General features: G+C 57.7%; 2 protein-coding genes across 5 annotated transcripts; both read right to left on the bottom strand.

Moving 5' to 3' along the window:
• Positions 1-340: 340 nt before the first annotated feature.
• Positions 341-6,229, bottom strand: RHOC (ras homolog family member C). Of its 2 annotated transcripts, XM_081120330.1 has the most exons (6): positions 5,925-6,227; positions 3,412-3,560; positions 2,760-2,923; positions 2,152-2,272; positions 1,713-1,843; positions 341-1,000 (listed from the first exon to the last, which is right to left on the bottom strand). In XM_081120330.1, exons 3-6 carry the CDS (start codon positions 2,913-2,915, stop codon positions 827-829), a joined length of 582 nt encoding a protein of 193 aa, XP_080976456.1. In that variant the 5' UTR covers positions 2,916-2,923; positions 3,412-3,560; positions 5,925-6,227; the 3' UTR covers positions 341-826. The 2 variants fall into 2 exon arrangements, with proteins under 2 accessions (XP_080976456.1, XP_080976455.1); XM_081120329.1 differs by lacking the exon at positions 3,412-3,560 and having other exon boundaries at positions 5,925-6,229.
• Positions 6,230-8,342: 2,113 nt separating this feature from the next.
• PPM1J (protein phosphatase, Mg2+/Mn2+ dependent 1J) lies at positions 8,343-13,594 on the bottom strand. Of its 3 annotated transcripts, none has more exons than XM_081120331.1 (10): positions 13,231-13,594; positions 11,804-11,909; positions 10,998-11,285; positions 10,600-10,712; positions 10,236-10,320; positions 9,562-9,680; positions 9,296-9,359; positions 9,035-9,142; positions 8,770-8,921; positions 8,343-8,641 (listed from the first exon to the last, which is right to left on the bottom strand). In XM_081120331.1, the coding sequence occupies exons 1-10, from the start codon at positions 13,560-13,562 to the stop codon at positions 8,494-8,496; spliced, it is 1,515 nt and encodes a 504-aa protein (XP_080976457.1). In that variant the 5' UTR covers positions 13,563-13,594; the 3' UTR covers positions 8,343-8,493. The 3 variants fall into 3 exon arrangements, with proteins under 3 accessions (XP_080976457.1, XP_080976459.1, XP_080976458.1); XM_081120333.1 differs by having other exon boundaries at positions 10,998-11,075; positions 13,231-13,593; XM_081120332.1 differs by having other exon boundaries at positions 8,826-8,921; positions 13,231-13,589.
• Between the last annotated feature and the right edge of the window lie 1,864 nt (positions 13,595-15,458).

The raw sequence follows: 15,458 nt of genomic DNA on the forward strand, positions 1-15,458 counted from the left end.
CTGACCCCACAGGGGAAAATGGGACACTACCCAGAGCCATGTCACTTCCTAGAAAGAAACCCAGCCCCCACGACCAGGAGAGGAAACCCAGTGGGAGGTGGCAGGGAAGCCACCCACAGGCTTCTAAGTTTAGCCCCTGCTCCAGACCACTCCCCTCCCCCCCGCCTCCAAGGCCCAGAGCCAGGCATGACCTCACCCTCTGCTCCTAGACTCCACCCTGCCTGCCCAGAGTCCTGCCTTTGCAAACGCCAGCCTGGTACACAACTGGGGAAAGAGGCGAGATGGGACTCTAGGCTCAAGGCCAAAACAGGGACCAGGAGAGAGACAGGAAGTGGCCATATACATGTTGAAGCCTGTGGCCCTTTTATTCAAGCCCCCCACCAGGGATAGCCAGAGACAAGGCCCCTGCCCAAAGCAGAAGTTCCAGGGACCCAGGACTCGGTTACACCCTCCAAGTCCCTTACCCCAGACATGCTCCTGAGAGCCAGAGTGTATAAAGTGCTGGTGTGTGATGATCCTCCGGGGAAGGCCAAAGGGATCAGGAGCCCCACCCTTGTACCCAGGCAGCAGCAGAACTCTGCTCTGAGGACAGGGCATAGACCTAGGTTCCCAGAGTGCTGGGAGGGAAGGAGGGTGGGCGGGACACCGCCGCCCACCACTGCCACCACTGGGGCTGAGGCCTTGAGAAACTCGATGCAGTCCTGGGCTGGAGGGAACTGGAAAAGGGAGCCTTCAGCTTGGAGCCCTAAGAGGGTACGGCTTGGGGGTGTTTCTGCACCCCTGTGAAAGGACTCGAGGTGGGGAAGGAGAGAAGGCCTTGGGGGTCTCAGAGAATGGGGCAGCCCCTCCGGCGCTTATTCTTGCGGACCTGGAGGCCAGCCCGAGTGGCCATCTCAAATACCTCCCGCACCCCCTCCTTGGTCTTGGCTGAGCACTCAAGGTAGCCAAAGGCACTGATCCTGTTCGCCATGTCCCGGCCTTCCTCAGATCGAACAGGCTCCTGGGAAGATGGAAAGTAAGAAGTGATAGGAAACTGGAGGCAGGAGCATCTCACTACCACAGCCATAAGTGTAGTAGCTAGAGGAAACATCAGCCCTAACCCACAAAGCACCCGAACCCCAGAACCCTGGGCAGCTTTAGGGCCAGGGACCCAAGACGTTTACATTAAAATCCTCACCGGCCCTATACCCATGGTAAACCCTTCTCTTACCTGAATAGGTATCTAGCACCTCCTAACTGACCTCCCTGCCTCCCTTCTTTCTTTCTTACAATCAATCCCTGCTGTACGGCTGCTAGAATAACTTTCCTAACTCCCAGGCCTGACCACCTCTGTCCCCAGTTTAAAACCTCGGCATAATGACCCTCAGGATAGTTCTTGTTTTCCAGCTCTCTCGAATAAACTAATCCTGGCTAGAGGACCACTTACCAGGTCCCCTGATAAGCCAGCCCCTCACTCTGGGCCTCTCTTTCAGCCATTTATAATGGATTTTCTTATTCACCTTAATAGCCCCAACCCCAAACACAGATGAATAAACTAAAATGGCAAGTGCCCTTGGGCAAGTCACTCTGATGACTACATCAGATACTGGATCAGACACTAGGCCCTTCTGGTTGCCCTCACCAGGGTGGGAGATAGACGCCACCATCCCCTCTAACAGGACAGTCCTCTGGAAAGAGTGCTCCCTTTCCCAGGCTGGCAGCTCCCCACCTACCTGCTTCATCTTGGCCAGCTCCCTCCGGGTATGTTCGTCTTGCCTCAGGTCCTTCTTATTGCCCACGAGGATGATGGGCACGTTGGGGCAGAAGTGCTTCACCTCCGGAGTCCACTTCTCAGGAATGTTTTCTGCACAGACAAGTCCCAGCAGATGTTGGTGCCTCCACTTGGGCTAGAAACAGCCCCCACCCTGCAAGGCCCTGGTCTCCCCACAGCAGTCTTAGAGGGTATTCAGCATGACAGTCCCTTTTACAGCTCAAAACCTCTCCCCTGAGCCTTCCCAAGGGTCAGAGTTCCCACAGTGAAGGAAGCGAACAGCCCCCTGCACCCCTCCCCACAGCCCCAGCTCCGAGGACTGCTGAAATGAGCCAGGGCAAGAGCTACCTCGGGCTGGTTGATTCCAAAGGGTTCCGGTCCCCTCCCTCCAGTGCCCTCACCCAGGCTGTCCGGGCTGTCTATGGAGAAACACATGAGGATGACGTCAGTGTCCGGGTAGGAGAGAGGCCGGAGGCGATCGTAGTCTTCCTGTCCTGCTGTGTCCCACAGGGCCAGCTCCACCTGATACACAGGGCCGGTGAGTAACTAGCCTGGGGATCCCAGTCACACACACCCCACCCTACCACCTAGAGGTTGTCTCTGAAGCCACTGGTCCTTGAGGCTCACTGAATACTACTGAGCACCTGCTCCATGCCAGGAATAGTGCTAATCACTGTCACCCCAACACAAACTAGGTGCATTTTTGAAAATCCTGAGACATCAGTGCTTCATCTTTGTGTGCAGTTTATGAATTACCATGGTGAACCCCACTGTTTCACTTATCCTCACAAAAGCCCTTTGGAGGAAGCCTTAATTATCCCCATTTGGCAGTTGGGGGAGCTTAAGCTCAGAGGTGCAGGGTCACTGTGTAGAGAGCCAGGAGGTGTATCTCGATTTCCTGACTGCAGTTTTACTTCCTAACTTTAATTGGTGCCAGCGGGGAGAGTGGACACCCTGGGTCGTGTTGGGGGGCGGTTCCAGGTGACATGAAAAAGGACTGTGCCTTCACCTGCTTGCCATCCACCTCTATGTCTGCGATGTAGTTCTCGAAGACGGTAGGGACGTAGACCTCTGGGAACTGGTCCTTGCTGAAGACGATGAGGAGGCAGGTCTTCCCGCAGGCCCCATCTCCCACGATCACCAGCTTCTTTCGGATGGCAGCCATGGCTGGGGCTGGCAGGGAAGAGGCAATGGGGGTTTGGGGGAGAAGCCTAATAAGTCCAAAAACATTTCTCTGGGGCCCCCCTAGACCTCCCTGGAAATCGAAGCATCCAGCAAAAGGGAGGGAAAGGGGCTTGCTCAGGCATGTTCTTGCCAAGAACCAATTGCTCGGGCAACTGGGCTGGAAATTCCTTATCTCGGGGTCAGGGATAGGTCTCCCCCAATGGGATAGACTAGGGAAGTGGGAGATGGAAAAACCAGCGACTTGGAAGCCAGACAACATGAGTTGTGACCTAACCCATTCACCCTCTGTGGGGGCCTGGACACCTAGAGGGGTGCTCGGGGACATGTCCAGAAGAGCCAGCCTTTATGTGCTATATGTATCAGGGTTTCAAGTCAGACTTCACTTGTTACCAGGGTTTTGATACTTTTAAAGATTAATAATTGCTAAGGTCCGATCTAGAACACACTGTCCCTCACCCAGCATAAATCATGCCTACCCAGTCACAAATGAGGTTCCTCTCCAAGGTCACAGGCCAGAAGAACAAGCTACCAGGTGGTAGGTGGGTAAGGGAAACTGTTGGGCGTTTTGACAAAAATCATCTCCCTTGGTTCCCAGCAGCCTCTTAGAAGGGAAATGGAGAGCTTCCTATTTTGACAAATTAGAAAAGTGAAGCTCAAGCACGTATTCAGCAGAGTCACGGCAGGGATGGCACTCAGAGCAGGGCTTTGTGACTCCAGAGTCTGTTGCCTTTTCTGTGTATCATCCCAGAGGTTGGGAAGAGCAGAGGGAGGGAAACCCAGACAGAGGGCAGTGGCAGCAGCCAGCAGGCTTCCCTGGCCCACCCCATCCTGGTTCCCAAAGCCCCAAGTCACACAAAGGAGGCTCAGTCCCCGCAGCGCCCACAGCCCACATTCGGGCAGCCTGCCTTCCTCCCCCCTTCCTCCTGGGCCTGGCAGCAACACTGGGTCACTCAGCCTCAGGCAGGGGACAATGACCACACTGTAGGGAGCCACACATCCAGCACTACAGAGCGACTGAGAATAATCCACCAGGGAGTCACCTCCACCCACTCCGTGGAACAGCCCCTTCCTCCCCTCTGTACAGCTAGCTCACCCAAGGCCCTGCCCACCCCTCCCTGTGACTCAGGGCGAGGAGTCAGCTTCCCGGGGTTTCCATGTCCCCCACCCCCCAGCACACACCAGTGAGCATCTGCACAGTTCATCACACCTTCCCAGCTTCCCTGCCCCTGAGCTGAGCCTCGCTTCCTCCCTCCCAGGGGAGAGGAGCCGACCTCCAGCCGGCTGAACTTCCCAGGCTGCAGGCCTGGAGGAAGAGGGGAGGCTCCGGGGCCGAGATCAAGTGGAGACTGTTGGGAAGGCTGCTGGGAGGAGCTCCCCTAAAGAAGACAAATGAGGGCCGGTCCCAGCAGCAAACAGGCAGGGAGTAGTTAGGAAAAGAAGGGGACGGTAACCTGATCTCTGCCCAAAATCTGGCTTTTTCTCCCGGTCCCACATCCTGTCAAACTGGGCTGAACTCCTCCCCACACCCGTCTTGGTCTGCCTTGTAGGAGGCGAACCTTCCAGCCCAAGGCTCGTTCTCTTATTGAACAGCGGGGTCCTGGGTGGCCTCCCTCCGCTATACACACAAACTGGGATGAGGGAAGTCGCTATGAGTCAGAGAGAATTTACAGGAGTTGAGAGTACAGAGCCACTCTCTCTGCCTCGAAGGGGACTCTCACTGATACCCCGAAAGACAGGCAAGAAGGCATTCACCGTGTCAGCAGATACCCTTCAAAAAGGGGGCTCCCTGGAAATTCCACCCAGGTGACCAACTCCCCCACCCCGCCTCCCACCAGTTCCACTGGCCCAGCTGTGTGGAAACAGGCTGGGGTCCTAGCGCCAACATGGATGCGCGGTGTTGACGGAGGGAATCACCAGTTGCTCAGCTTCAGTGTGCCACTGCCTCCCCGGGCAAGGCAGTTTTGGTGGCACCAGGCAGTGGGACGAGGGCAACGTTAAGTGGCCTGGAGCCCCGAGTTCAATTAGAAGCCTTTCCTTTCGGGCTGTGGTTGGGCCAGAAGAGCAGCTGGCCCAGGCCGGGCCTCTTAGGCCCAAGGCCAGATGGCAAAGACGACAGCTCCCTGAGAGATGCAGCCCCACAGACCCTAAGAGGGGCCATCAAACCCCACAGCGCCTGGAACAGAGCCTGGAACTCCCGGAGCCTTCCCTGAGACGGCAGACATCCCCCCTGTCCTCCGTCTCTACATTTCCAGATGACCCAGGGGCCCCCCGCTGTTCCCTGCCAGCCACCCTGAGGTCTCGGGAAGGAACCAGATGCCTCCTCAACTTTAAAACCAGGACTGGGCCTAGGGTCTCCCAGCCCAAACCAGGCTGGGAGGGGGGGGCTGGAAGGAAAGGAGAGCCTTTCCCACTCCCCACACAAAGGAGCTGGATCCCTCCTAATCCCCCTACCTCCCACCCCTGGCAGGCTCCCAGGCACCGTCTAGGGCGGTGTCCAGACCCCGCCGAGCAGTGGGAGCCCCCGCTGGTCACACCGCACCCCTATTCCCGCCATGCCCCCCGGCCCCGCCTGGGGAAAACCCCACCTCCCCCCGGCCCCGACCCGACCCGCACCGCACCGCACCCGGGTCCACCTCGGGCCGCCGGCCCGGGAACCGCCCGGTCTGGGCTGAGCGCTCGCGGGGAGACCCAAGTTGTCCCCTCGCCCGGCGGGGAGGTGCCGAGGAGCCGGGAGGGGAAGGGAAAGGACTCCAGGAGGGAGAGGCCGGCCGGGCAGTTCCCGGGGCCCCAGCTGCAGCCCGGGAGGGCCGCGCCGCCCGACCCCGCACCGCCCAGACGCCGCGTCCTGGGGCGGGCAGGCGGCGGCGCGCGGGCCAGAGCCCCCTCCCCAGCCCGCGCCTCCAGCCCCGGCCAAGCGGAGGGGGGAGACTGCTCTCCCCGCGAGGAGCCCCAGGGACGCCCCGCACCCCCAGACCCCCGCCCACGGTACCTTCCGCTCGGCCGCCTTCAGCGCCGGTGCCAGAGGCAGAGACTGACCCGAGGGCCCCGCCCCGCGCTCCTCCAGCGCCGCGGCGGGGAGGGGACGGCAGGGGAGGGACCGGGAGGCAGGGGAGGGGCCGGGCGGGACGGGAGGCAGGGGCGGGGCGGGCCTGGGCTCAGCCCGTTCACTGTCCGGGGCCCCGGCCACTGCCGTTCCTCCCGGACCGTAGCCCCGGGTCGGGAGGGATGCTTGGACTGCGGGGAGAGGGCGGCGGGGCGAGGGGGCCCCAGCGGACTCCTTCCGCCCGACTTCCCAGCCCCTAGGGGCGGACCGGCGTCGGGAAAGTTGAGCGGCGCTCGGGGTGGGGTCGGGAAAGGGCCGCTGCTGCCCCCCGGCGGCCGCCGAGCCAGCGGCGCCGACGCCACCTGGGCCGTGGGGATGCCGCGGCCCACCCTGCGCTCCCGGAGTCGCGGCGGAGCCCGCACAGCCCAGCGTCATCCCCCAGCCCTGAGGACTTTTCGGAGCCTTTGGGACTCAGGCCACCGTTCCACTTCACCACTTCCTTCCTTCCCCCCGCTCCCTCCGGCCTGGACTTTTCATGAGTCCTGTTCCTACCTGCCTACCCATCAAAGGGCGCTCCAGCAAACCCAGATCCCCAGCTGGGAATGCAGTTCCCACCCGAACAGTATGATTTCTGTGCCTAGGGAACTGAGCCTGGTCTGAGTGAACACATTGGGGGGTATCCACCTAAACGTGCATCTCCTTTCCTGCAAGGTGGCTGAGGAGTCGGTACCAACATTTTATTAGCTTGTGCTGGGTACACTACCTAGCTCTGCCCTTTTACTATGCATCACAGATCTTTGGGGTAAGTATATCCATGCGCTTTTGCCTCTAAGAAACTGAGGCTCAGAGAAGTGGTTTGCCCGCTATTGCAATTTCTGTGTGATCCAGCAAGAATCCAGACACTGGGGTCTGCTTGGTTCCAAAGTTGGTGCCCTGTCCCTGCTGCCCCCTACGCTCCTCCAGCCTGTCCCTTCTCACTGGCTAGCACAGTGTGTGGCACGTAGTAGTTTTTCACCAAATATTTGCTGAATGAATGAATGTTAGAAGTCATATAGGCTTTTAAAATCTCAAGTGCAACCCACACACTTGATTAATGAGGACACCAAAGTCCAGAGCACTTTGGTCCCCAGGCCTTGAGTGTGAAGTGAGAGCTATATGCTCAGTTTAGATCTATCTTTGCCTTCAAAGAACTTACAGTCTAAATTCAGAATACAGATAACTTAAAGGTAACTAACAGTTAATGAACCGTTATTGCATGGGCCCGGCTCTATATATATGAACTACTTTAGTCTTACAACTACCTTATAAGGTAGGACTGTCATCTCCATTTTACTGAGAAGCAACTTGCTTAGAGAGTTTGCAGAACTAGTGCTGGGTCTGGCACCAGAACCCAAACAGAAGAACTCTAGAACCCTGGCCCTTAACTCCATACCAACTCCTAATACAGACAGTAACAAGACAGGAGGCTGGGGGAGGGGGGCATGCATGGGCTGTGGAATCCCCAGCCCTGAAGGACAGGTGAAGCGTTCAAGGTCATATGTAGATTGTAAATGGGTTAGAGCTACCATGGGCCCACAGTAATGGAAAGGAAACCCCAGGAGAGTGGTGGTGAGAGGGGAGGCTAGAAGAGGAAATAGTGGTCAGATCATGAAGGTCCTTGTATGCCACACTCAAGAACTGAGTGTTCTTCGGAGTGGGAGTAAGGAGCTTCTAAAATGTTCTCTCAAGGGAACAGCCAACTCAGAATCGCTCTGCAGAAAGGACACTCTGTCTGTTATGTCCCTGGTATACTGGGGGAAACTGCGGGGTGGCCTGGAGACAGAGATAGGAGATGCATTAGGAAGCTAATGTAGTAAAGAACTAAGGTAGTGACAGTAGGGGTAAAAATAAGTGGACAATTATGAAATATTTTTAAAATACATAATCAAAAACAGTTAGTGATTCACTTCATAAGGAAGAGAAGGAAGCCAGCAGTGACTAGTTCCAAGACCAGCTTGAGCAGCTGAGCTGGTACCCACTGAGATGATGAACCAGAAGGCACATGTTTGTTGAGAAAATGGTGAATTCAGTTTGAGGTATGTTGAGTTGAAGTGCCTGAGGGATGCCTCCATGTTCCAGAGACTACTGGAACATGAGAGTCTAAAGGTCAGGAGAGGTCTGGGCTGGAAATACTGACTTGGATGACACCAGTGGGTAGATGAAGCCACAGAATGGATGAGAGCGTGTGGAGTGGGAAGAGCAAAGGGCAGAAGAAAAAAGCTGGGAACACTACATTTTTAGGACCATTCTGGAGTATTTCTACCACCCCAAAGAACTTTCTGTTACCTTTCAGTTTCTATTCAAAGAAATAAAGACAACGTTTTTATCCATCTGGTTTATTTGCCAGTAGCTATACTTTTGGATCTAACTGACACCCCTTCTTCAGTTAAATTGTCAATAAAGAAGGTCAGGGGGACAAGTTCAGAATTCGAGTTGCGAGAGGCTGGGATGGTGGTGGGGTCAGGGACTCAGGCCCTCAGGAGTAACTGCCTGGCCCTCCCAGGGGTATGATGAAGACAGAGATGTCATCCCCGGAACCCAGCTTGTTGTTGGGGAGACGCCAGCCACGGTCCCGGGGAGTGCCCCGGGCCCCTAGGACCAGAGCTTGGGCCAGAGCCGTGTACCTGCCAGGAGCACACGTGCACATTCATGTACCAACATGTACATGGAAAGACAGATACACAGGCCCTCATTGCTTCCCTTTTCCCCTTCCTTCCCCATTGTCACCCCTCACTGCCCATACAACCCCTACCTGCTGGGGTCATTGGGCTCATAGGTCGACAGCACCCTGTCCACAGTGGCAGCTACCTCACAGTCACTGGTGACATCCCACAGACCATCTGTCCCCAGGACCAGCACGTCGTCAGGGCAGTGTTCATACTGTGTCAGATCGTAAACTTGTACCTGGTGGGGAAAGAGGGTGGAGAAGGAGCTTGGAGATAAAGGGACCTGGGGTGAAAGCCAGCCTGAGCCCCAGAGCGGGAAGGTGAGATTAAAGAGGTGCCCATCCAGCTCACCTCCGGGAAGCAGGAAAGGAAGGGCTTGATGGACAGGCTGGAACTGCAGACCTTGAGGTTATGGTCTCCTAAGCCCCGGGTCACCCCAATAGTGGCCATCACCCGAGCCTAAATAAAAGGAGGCAAGAGTGCTGCTAAAACCCTCTCCCAGACTCTGAAACCATGGACCCTCCCACCCCTGCCCTCAGGGAGAACCTCCACCTCCCTAGACAACCTGTAGTGGGTTCTCCTGCCCTCTCCCACCTCTACCATGGAGTTTACCTTTTTGCCCTCCCCACAGACCAGAGGAAACCTGAGATCCTCCAGCTCGATCTTTTTGTAGGCCCTGGGGAGGGGGGAGTAGAGGAGGCATCACCCAGGCATCAAAGCCTGTCTCCCCTGGGAGCCACGCTCCTCACACAAGCCCCTAAGAAGGGCCACATCCCCCCAGCTCCCAGCCTGGCCCAGCCTCCAGCTTCCACCTTGCTGCTGGCCAGGGACTGGTTGTGTTGCCATGGGAACGGGCCCAGCTCTGAGGGAAGTGTTACCAGCCGGTCATGTTCTGGTCCCGGTACAGCATCCTGTGGCCCAGCTCCTTGGGCTGAACTCGGCGGGGGAACTCAAGGTGGGTGAATTCACCACCCAGCAGCTCTGGTTTCAGGAAGCCCTGGGGTCGGGAGTGGCCAGACAGAGCAGAGGGCCAAGGGGTATTAGGCTCACAGCATGGTCTGGTGTCTAAATGATCTTTATTTTATGGCAGACCCTTCAATGGAGTTTACTAGATGCCACACACTGTCTAATATTAACAGGTATTAACTCATTTACTGATCACAACGACCCTTAAGGCAGGAACTACTGATGCTAGTTAAGGGAACCGTCAAAGTCACACAATTAGCAAAGTACTTGAACCAGGATTCAATCCCAGGCAGCCCAGCTCCAGGCCCAGGGCTTAAAGCTCCAAACCATACTGCTTCTCAGGGGCCTTTGCTGTCCCCTCCCCGCCTCTGCCTCCACTTCCTTCCTCCGCTGGGGCCACTGTGGGAGCACCGGAGCAGCCCACGCTCCTGCTCCTTCCTGCTACAGCTCAGCTCAGCTCAGCTCCACACTCCTCCGGTAAGGCCCTGCCTATCTGTGTGGTGGGGGTGGGGGAGTCAGGATGTAGGGTACAAATAGGCACAAGACTCAGCAAAGGATGGGAGTCAGGAGTTAAGTCCCTACTTACAAGCAGCTGAAGACGCTGGCGCTCAGTTTCTGGGGTGAATTCCCGAGACATTGGAATGATTTCACCATTCCGGACAATGATGGCTCTGCCCAGAGAAAGACAAGGTTGGGCCTTGGCTCTCCTTGGCCCCCTTGTGGAGAATTCCAGAAAGACCAGGCATTCCCCAAAATGACCCTTAGGATCCCGCACCCAGACCCCCATCTTTCCTCCCCTTTTGGCTATTTCAGGCCCTTCCTTATGTCTGTGATCCCTCCTGACCGCCTCCAGTTTTTGATTTTTAACACCTGCCACCTTGCTCTCTTCTGTTCCCCCATCCCAGAGAGTGTGACCCCCTCTAGCCATTTTCAAAGCCCCCCCCCCATACCTGCTGTCACCTGCATTGGCCACGTACACCTTGCCTAGCAAGTAGACCACAACCAGTGCACAGCAGCCCCCCTCCACTTGGTGGCCATGCCGCTCCCGGGCCATCTGCTCATCCTGCCATGTGAGGAAGGGTCAAAGGGGGTGGATGAAGAAGAGGTTCTAGGCATACAGCCCCTCCACCTGCAGAAGTAAACCAGCCCAGCCAAGCTACACTGGCGGAGAGGAGGGAAGACATGGGTGTAATGCCTCCTTTTCCTTCCCCTCTGAACCAAGCTCTGCTCAGGCTCTCAAAGGTGTTGTAGGTTCTCAGGGTCACCCCTCAGGCCGTCTGACTCCCACACAGAATTGACCAGAGTATCTATCTGCCTAGCAGGCCCCTGACCCGGGCCACCCACTCACCATGAGCTGGAAGGCGTTCTCAATGGCCCCCACTACCAGGCTCTCATGGGTCACTTCCTTCTGCGAAGACCAGCAGGTCTGAGGACCAACCGAGTGACAGGGATCTGAGGAACCTGGGGTCCCCGGGGTGGATGGGAGGCAAAGGGGAGGTGGCGAGGGGTCCTGGAGTATCTCTACTAGGTCCTTCAGCTGCTCCCGAATGTGGCGATGCAGGAGCCTGGAAGCCATTTCAGCAGCTCCACCCCCTGCATGCCCATCAAACAGACCCCAGTAGTAGAAGTAGAGTCCCTGGTGGAGGAAAAGTAGAGATGAGTGATTGTGTGTGTGTGTGTGTGTGTGTGTGTGTTATGCAGGGAGAAGAGCAAGCCTCTGGGCACCCATGCACACATTAGAGAGGAGGTCAGAGCTTAGTAATAAAGGAAACTTAGATTTATTCACTCATTTACCAAGGGCCTACATTGTATTGGAAAGTAAAGCATCAAAAAAGCCAAACTCAGAGGCTGTTCAAATATTTATGGGTGACTTAATTACCAATGCAAAAATAAGCACCGGCGATGAATTAAATCATCCATAAATACACGAGCATCTACATTTTCAAGTGGAAAACTACATTCATACTGACGTGGTAGAATCTAACTGATTGATGCCAGATAAAGATTCTGTGCCAGAAGATAGCTAGTGATAGAGAGCTAGATAGAGTTAGGAGGTAGGTCTTTCACGGTTCAGATTTAAAACTGGACGCCTAGAATCTCTGGGCAGAGGCGTCACCCTGTCTCTGGAGGCTAGGAACAGGGCTGGGGGCTTACCTGGCCTGAGCTAGGTGCCCCTGAAACACTCCTCCGACCTTCCACATACACCACTTCACAGCAAGCCTGGTCCTCATTGTGCCGGCTCTTGCCAGCGTTGATGACCCTGCCAGACCAGAGTGACCACATCAGGTTGGACACCAGACTAAGTCCTGGAATAACCACCCCCCCCACCCCCCCTTAGACATACACACTCTCTCTGGCTTGCTGGCCAAGCTGAGAAAGGTCACAGCCACCTGGGATCGAGGCCAGAGTGAGGAGGAGAAGGGAGGCAGGGTGAGGCACAGGGAGTTCTGTCTGGATGTCAGTCCCCACCATCTCATAGAAAGGCCAGCAGCAGCACCTGTCTGCCTCAGGTCCCCATTCCTGGCTAAGCCGGCATCCCTAATGCTGTTGCCCCGGGGAGGGGCCTGTTGGGAGCATGAGGCTTTACTTCCCTGATTGTCAAGACCCTACCTCCCACCCAATCATTTCTTCTAGTGCCTTGTCCACAGCACCCCACCCTCATGGGCACACCCACCCTTATCCAAAAGCCACCCAGTTAAAGTTTCTGCTGCTTTGGCAATGGGGAAGTGCTGCAGCCCAGATCCAGAAAGGGGAATTGAAATAGGGTAGGGGTGGAAGTCCACCTGGACTGCGCAGGGGTCCGGCAACCATCAACTCTTCCAAATTAGGAAGCTTAAAGGGCTGGTGGGGCGGCCACGCGTGCACCAGCCACCACCCTGGGCGAAAGCGGCACCCCCATCCCCCTCAGTGCTCCGTTTTCCCAGCACAGGCATTAAAAATACACATCGCCTGGGAGCAAGCGGGCTGCTCCCACCCGGGGGCCACTCCCGTGCCAGGCCAGCGCGAGGCCACGGCGGAGGGGCGGTCCAAGGGGTCCCTTCGCTCCCCGGGCGGCCTCCCGCCCCCCGGCCCCAGGGGAAGCGGCGGCCGCCAGGTGTCGCGGGCTATTTCTGGGTGTGGAGGGGGAGGGGGAACGGTAAGAGGGACAGGGAACTGGGGCGCGGGGGTCGGGAAGTCCAGGAGGGAGTCTTCCCAGCTGCCATCTCCTCTGTTAAAAGAGACTCCCGCTCCTTGAAACCTTTCCTCCCTCAGCCTTCACGCTCCGGGCCGCGACTGCGAACGGCCAATTCATCCTTCGCGGGGCCCTGCCCCCTCGGGGCTCTAAGCGAGAGCGAGGTGCCCGAGGCGGCGCGGGTGGGGGTAGTGAAGGATCTGGAAGGTCCCGAGGAAGGCTGCGCGGGCTGGAGGAAGACCTGGGAAGAGGAGGGGCCCGCAGCCCCGAGGACAGCGAGGCACCTGGGGAGAGGGGCCGCCGGCACGGAGCGCGGCGAGGGGAACGCACCCCAACTACCGGACGCGGGGGTGAGGAGGGGGTGGGGTGGGACTCCCATCCTAATTAGGGTGCCTCCAGGGACGCTCACTCGGCGTAGCCCGTGCTCCAGGGCAGGCGGCGGCCGGTGTCCGGGGGACTCTGCACCGCGCGGCCGGCGTGGTCGTCGGCGCGACGCAGCCCCCTCGGGCTCAGCTGCAGGAAGGTCGGCCGGGAGAAGCTGGCTCGAGCCTCCGCTGGCTTTGCGGGCGCCGGGCTCCCGCGCCCGCTCGCAGCCTTCGCCAGAGGACTCGTGGGCGCTTCTGGAGGGGCGGCGGGCAGCGCCGAGGTCGCCTCGGGCTGGTCCGGGGACTTGGGGCGCGGGGGCGGGGCGCCCCCGGGGCTCACCAGGTGCGCCACGGCCGAGCGCACCCGGTTTAGCATGCTGCCTGCCCGCCCCGCCCTCGCCGCGGCCCCGCCCCCGCCCCCGCCGCGGCCCCGCCCCGAGGCTCGCTCCGGAACCGCCTCAACCGCCGGCGGCCGGTACCGCCCTCGCCCCGCCTCCGGCCCTTCGGGGAAGGCTGGGTCTGCGGTTCCCAGAAGGGGGCGCGGAGAAGGGAGCCCTGTCTCAGCCGCGCTCTAGATCGGACATCGGCCGGAACCTCCCCACTGTGCCGGGTGCTGTGTCCCGGGCCCTCGGTTCGCTGCGGCCGGCAGGCCCGCCCGAAGGGTGATGGGGCCCCTGGCCTCGCCGCGAAGCCAGCCAGCCGCTTCGGGGACCGCTAGGTGGGAAGCGCTGGGGTGACCACACCTCTGGCTGGGGCTGCTGGAGCCAGGGCGAGCGAGCGGGCGCTGGGTGGGGTGTGCGGGTGGCGACCACGCAGGCTGGAGCCGGCCATGCTGAACTGGGGAGCTGCAAGCTCCCGGGCTCCGTGAAGACCATCTCGATCTGGGAGAGCGGGTACCCCCCCCCCACTACTCCACTCTCTTCCTCAGGCCCCGATTTCCCCCCTTTCAGACCTCCCCCGACCACGGCAGTACTAGTTAGTAAGGACAACAATAACTACCGTACGGAGGACTTGCTACTTAGTAGGCCCTTTACAAAGTGCTTTCCACATATTAGGCCATTTATACCACACATCAACCCTTCAGGGTGGGCTTTATTTTATTTCTTTTTACCAACGGGGCCCTCCTGTCGTTTTACGGGACTTGCCATAAGAGGTCACAGCCAATGAAAGATTCACAATGTCAGTCCCTGGATTCCGTCCCAAAAGATTCCGTCTTCAGAACCAAGCCGATGTGTCGGGATCCGGGAGGAAGGGTTAAGAGGGAGGCGAGCGGTGGAGAGAAGAGTGGGGGTTCCTCCTCTCCCACCCTCCCCCCTCCTCAGGAGGCGGCTGAGGCCGAGAGCAGTCTGGGGATGTGGAACAACTTCTGTGCCTGACGCCAGGGGGAGACAGAGGCCGGGCTAAGCTTCCTGCCTGGGAAGGGGACAGTGGTATCAGGGAGTTGTCCCTAGGCCTCTAGGGACACCTACCACCCCACCCAGGGTCCACATGGGGACAAGACCCTTGTGGCCCTCATGCAAGTCAGGGGTAGCCTTCAGGGACCACTAGCACTGAATTCACGGCTGGGACTCCACCTCTAGTCTTTGTGGGCAGTGTGCTTCCTGACCATAACCCTCTCTGTTCAGGGGCTAAACAGTGTCCCCAGAAGGGTGGCTTTCCTGGCAGCTTCCAAATAAAAATCTCATAATGGTCATTTAGGTTTTTAGACTGTCTGTAATTATGCCTACACTCTGGCCAGAGAGTGCCAAAGAAAAAGAAGTCACAAGAAGAAAAAAAATCAGTCCAAAAGCATATAGACTGGCACAGGCCGACATGCAGATAAAGAACATGTTACTGCTATGGGTATTTCCTTTCTGTTTGAGGAAAACTGGAACCAGCGCTCAGATCAATGGCATAAGCAGCAAACCAAAGACTGAAGAAAAAATATAACAGCCTGGCTATTCTTATTATTCAGTGTTTCTGGGACAGTTCGCTTACCACTTCTCTGTGTCTCTCAGCTCCCTTGTTCTTGCTCTTTGCAGCACCCAGCAGGGTGTGGCTGCAAGTGGGCCACAGAGCCAGGGCCCAGAGACCTCTAGTTCCAGCACCAGATGGTCAGCAGAGATGTCAACAGCTCTTTTGGGCTCCAGAACAGCCTACTGACCATACCCAAATCCTAAGGCTGTCTACTCCCTGAATCTTTCACCTCCTGTTCTTGGCATCATCACACCTCCTCCATCCTGACTGCCCAGAACCTGGTGAGAAGGCCATCATATCCATTCCTCCCTGAGGC

This window comes from Miniopterus schreibersii (genome assembly GCF_964146895.1).
Source record: "Miniopterus schreibersii genome assembly, chromosome: 19".
Lineage (NCBI taxonomy): Eukaryota > Metazoa > Chordata > Mammalia > Chiroptera > Miniopteridae > Miniopterus > Miniopterus schreibersii.